At 51.5% G+C, this 5,281-nt stretch overlaps 1 protein-coding gene across 1 annotated transcript; it reads left to right on the forward strand.

Moving 5' to 3' along the window:
- Positions 1-1,891: 1,891 nt before the first annotated feature.
- On the forward strand, positions 1,892-3,195 carry LOC125527164 (protein DELAY OF GERMINATION 1-like). Its single transcript, XM_048691726.2, has 2 exons — positions 1,892-2,496; positions 2,563-3,195. Exons 1-2 carry the CDS (start codon positions 1,984-1,986, stop codon positions 2,830-2,832), a joined length of 783 nt encoding a protein of 260 aa, XP_048547683.1. The 5' UTR covers positions 1,892-1,983; the 3' UTR covers positions 2,833-3,195.
- The last annotated feature ends 2,086 nt before the right edge of the window (positions 3,196-5,281 follow it).

Genomic DNA, 5,281 nt, shown 5'->3' on the forward strand with positions numbered 1-5,281 from the left:
TGATGCTCCACTTGAACTTGCACACCGCAACCTAACCCCACAAAGAACTCTCACGAAGACCATGGGTTAGTACACAAAGCGTAATTGACAATTCTTACCATACCATGGGATCACTTGATCCCTCTCGGTACATCTTCTGCGCTTTGTGAGTTGATCAACTTGATTCACTCTTGACTTAGTCTTGATCATCCTTGAACCTTTCCAATTCTCTTCATTTGAATGATGTCTTGAAGGTAGACATGAATGATCACACAATCTTCTTCTTCAAGACATGCTTGCAATAAGCTCAACTCTCACATGACCAATCTTTGGATAATTCCTTGAATAACACCTTGGTCGACACAAACTCTCCTTGAAACCAACACATGTACTCCAAGAAAAGCCTATGGACAAAACCTTCAAATATAACTCAAGGCAACCATTAGTCCATAGAGATTGTCATCAATTACGAAAACCAAACATGGGGGCACCGCATGTTCTTTCAGCAGGGAAAGCAACATGCAAGGTGAACGGAAAAATTACCTCCCCTGACACTTTATACCCACCACGATAAGACAAGTCATGATGGGACTTTCAAGTCTCTGATAGTAAATTTGTGTGTTCCCCAGGTGTTATGCCTTGTTTGGAGCACGGATTGAGGAAAAGAAGTTAAAATTTTCGTTAAAAGTGGATCATCGGGCCCACCATGACTCCTTCCCACAGTCATGGTAAGTTATGGGACCACAAAAACGACCAAAGGTCGTCGAGAGTCCTTGGAGAATAAAACTTCATTTACAAGGAATCAACCTCGTCCCTCCGCCCTCGGACCAAATAAAAATATATTACTTGCACAAAGGATCTTGTTAAAAGATGCCCGGATATCCGAAGTACGTCATCACTCGGATCTATACCTGAACATCGACAGCCGAGCACAAAATGAGGACCTCGGATCTAGAAACCGACGTGGAGGATGGAACTCGCCTACGAAGCTGAAGACCACAAGGCTGAAGTTGTTATGAAGATAGAAGCCCAAGTCCTCGGCTTGACGACCAGTTCTGTGACTACTGACGGTATCCTAGATTAGGGGGTGCACACCATGTCGGCTCACCGATCATGGGCCAGGCCGAGGACCCGTCCACAACCAAAGAATGGGACTCATATGCCATGACCCTCAACGTACTCAAGATGGAATCCTCCAAAGACTTGACGTACACTTCTAAGACGTATTTGAATTATCAGCATGTTTATCCCTAGATTGTAACCGGTTATGTGTAAACTCTAAATACCCCGATGCCTATATAAGCCGAGGGGTTTGGTGTGTAGAGACATGCATTGAAGGCTTAGAGGTTAGAACTCATTCATACAATCTCAAGATAGATCATCTGTATTTTTTACCACATCCAGAACCAATACAATACAATACAGGCAGGATGTGGAGTTTTACCTCTTCAAGAGGGTCCGAACCTGGGTGAAATTGTATCCATTTTACTTCTAGTGTACCAAGATCATCAGCTCGGGACCCCCTGTCCGAGATCCGCTGGTTTAGCACCGACATATGTGATGACTTTGTCAATCTCAAATTGTGTCGGCTCTGTATCTCCGAGGTAATAGGGGTAGGATGTGTGTGCATACGTTCATAGAGATGAGTGTATGTGCATGTATGTGAGGTTCTGCGTTGTACTGTGTTCATAATAATAATAATATATGGCATGCGGAGGCTTTGGTGTTATCCTCCGTCTTGGAAGAAAAATAATGATCTTTGGTTTTGTTGTTCGTGTCCGTGGACTGTACTGGTACCGGTACCACCCGTATTTCTACTACTGCTCACTCGTAGTACTTGTTTTGTCTTTACCTGGCAAAAATATATGCGAACAAAGATATAAATCCATGAAATGTCGTAGTACTATATCCGTTTTGCCGCCTTAAAAATCGCTCCGCCGGTTCACTCCAAAGCCATCGAAACCTCCACCAAACGCAGAGCGAGCGAGAGCCACTTGGATCACCATGACCGCCACCTCGCGGCCACAGCATCCCAACGGGAGCCTAGCCCCGGCCTCCGACGGCGGCGAGTCCTTCGCCAAGTTCTTCGAGTGCTGGATCTTGGAGCAGTCGCGTGACCTGGCCGCGCTCCGCGCCGCGGCCACGGCGCGGCCCGACGACGCTGACCTCCGGCGCCTCGTCGACCGTGTCCTCGGCCACTACGAGCACTACTACCGCGCCAAGTCCGCGGCCGCCTCCGCCGACGTGCTCCCCATGTTCGCGCCCTCGTGGATCTCCGCCACCGAGAGCCTCTACCTCTGGTGCGGCGGCTGGCGCCCCACCGCCGCGATCCAGCTGCTCTACTCCAAGTCCGGCGTGCAGCTCGAGGCCAAGCTCCCGGCCTTCCTCGACGGCGGCAGCCTCGGGGACGGCGACCTCGGCGGCCTCTCCGCCGAGCAGCTCCAGGCCGCGGACCAGCTGCAGCGCCGCACCATCCGGGGGGAACGGGAGATCGAGGAGGCCGCCGCCGGCGCGCAGGTAAACCGTTTACCAACCCCTGCCCCCTCTCCTTTTTTTTGATCGGTAACTAATGTGAACATATAGGAGTCGTTGGCGACGACGAAGATGGTGGAGCTCGCCGGAAAAGGAGGTGTGGACGCGGCGGAGGGGATGGAGCGGGAGATGGATGCCAAGGCGGAGGCGATGAAGCGCGTGCTGGAGATGGCGGACGCGCTGAGGCTGGAGACGCTGCGCGGCGTGGTGGGGCTGCTCCGGCCTGCTCAGGCCGTGCACTTCCTCGTGGCCGCCGCGGAGCTCCACCTCGCCGTGCACAAGTTCGGCCGGCGCAAGGACGGCGCCGCCGCGGCGGAGTGAGCCTGTAGGCTGCTGCGGCGCGCGCGCACGTGGTTGCTCTGCTCCGCGCAACGCTCGTCGTCTAGCTAGCTCCGAGCTGCCTTCGTTTCGCCTGGTCAACGCGAGGTGTCGCGATAAGCTTTGACCATGATCCCCTTCTGCTTGGTCAACATGTGCGTTCTGCCGCAGTGTCAAATCTGTGGTAAAACTTGTACGAAGTGGGCATGTATAATGCACAAGGTCATGCCATGTTGGCTTAGCTACTTTGTATGTATGTATGGAGGCGTAAGAGCATAAATTTGGAGATGTAAAATAGAAGATGTAAAAATTTACATCTCTAAAATATGCTTTTACATCTTAAAAAAATGTGACAACTTCAACAGATGATGCATATTGAAGTTGTAAAACTGTAACTCGAACAGATGATGCAAAATGGAATTAGGTGTAAAAACTAGTGGGCTCACATGAGCGGCCATGGTGTTAATGGCCAAATGGTTGACGGCCACGTCTACCCCGGCGCGGTGGTGTGTGGAGGCTGTGCTGCTTCAAAACCTACCTGTGGCACGAGGAGGACGAAGCTAAAACTTCACTCCCCTGCTGGCAATTGGGTTCGGAGTGAGCTCCAAACGAGTCTCCCGCGGTCTCCAAATATGGCGTTTGAGAGGTGGATACTAGAGAGCTGTTATTTTTTGTGCTCCGTGATCAGTATGATAGTTATTATGCAGTTTGAGGTCTCCTTTGGTTTAAAGGAATTTCATAGGAATTCTAGAGGATAGGATTCTTATAGGATTTTTTTCCTTTAGAGCCATTTGGTTCATAGGAATGGATTCCTATTCCTACATAGGATTGGTTCCTATCCTCCACATTTCATAGAAAAATAAAAAAGAGTCTACACTCAATGGAAAAATTCCTTTGGTGTCAACCAAATGACATCTTGTTGAACCAAAAGAGGCCTGAGTGGATATGATAACTCTAATAGAGTTGCTCTTACATACTCCAAGCCACTCCAGGGCACACCAACAGGACACACACAAAGTAACATAAATTTGACTCCCCGAGGGAGTCCTGGATTAGGGGGTGTTCGGATGGCCGGACTATACCTTCAGCCGGACTCCTGGACTATGAAGATACAAGATTGAAGACTTCGTCCCGTGTCCGGGAAGGACTTTCCTTGACGTGGAAGGCAAACTTGGCGATATGGATATGCAAATCTCCTACCATTGTAACCGACTCTATGTAACCCTAACCCTACCCGGTGTCTATATAAACCGGAGGGTTTTAGTCCGTAGGACAACATACACATCAACAATCATACCATAGGCTAGCTTCTAGGGTTTAGCCTCCTCGATCTCGTGGTAGATCAACTCTTGTACTACCCATATCATCAATATTAATCAAGCAGGACGTAGGGTTTTACCTCCATCGAGAGGGCCCGAACCTGGGTAAAACTTCATGTCCCTTGTCTCCTGTTACCATCCGGCCTAGACGCACAGTTCGGGACCCCCTACCCGAGATCCGCCGGTTTTGACACCGACATTGGTGCTTTCATTGAGAGTTCCTCTGTGTCGTCGCCGTCAGGCTCGATGGCTCCTACGATCATCGATAGCGATGCAGTCCAGGGTGAGACCTTCCTCCCCGGACAGATCTTCGTCTTCGGCGGCTTCGCACTGCGGGCCAATTCGCTTGGCCGTCTGGAGCAGATCGAAAGCTACGCCCCTGGCCGTCAGGTCAGATTCAGAAATTTAAACTACACGGGTGACATCCGCGGGGACTTGATCTTCGACGGATTCGAGCCACTGCCGAGCGCGCCGCACTGTCACGATGAGCATGATCTAGCTCTGCCGCCGAACAGTGCCCTGGAGGCCGCATCCGCATCGGCTCCGACCCTTAATTCGGAGCCAACTGCGCCGATCGAGGATGGGCGGTTGGACGCCACCTCGGGGGCTGCAACCCCAACGGCGATTGAGCCAAGCACCAGCCCCGTACTCCGCGAGACCCGTGACTCCAAGGAGCCGGACTCCTCTTCGGACTCCGAGCCCCCCGTGCCCCTGCCGATCGAATCCGATTGGGCGCCGATCATGGAGTTCACTGCCGCGGACATCTTTCAGCACTCGCCTTTTGGCGATATCCTGAAGTCACTGAAGTCTCTCTCTTTATCAGGAGAGCCCTGGCCGGACTACGGTCAACAAGGTTGGGGTACGGACGATGAAGAAATTCAAAGCCCACCCACCACCCACTTTGTAGCCACTGTCGACGACTTAACCGACATGCTCGACTTCGACTCCGAAGATATCGACGGTATGGACGCCGATGAAGGAGATGATGAAGAACCAACGCCTACTAGGCCCTGGAAAGCCACCTCGTCATATGACATATACATGGTGGACACCCCAAAAGAGGGAGATGGCGATGGAACAGCGGATGATGACCCTTCCAAGAAACAGCCTAAGCGCCGGCGTCAGCGGCGCCG

This window comes from Triticum urartu, chromosome 3A (genome assembly GCF_056163025.1).
Source record: "Triticum urartu cultivar PI428250 chromosome 3A, HENAU_Tu73, whole genome shotgun sequence".
NCBI lineage: Eukaryota > Viridiplantae > Streptophyta > Magnoliopsida > Poales > Poaceae > Triticum > Triticum urartu.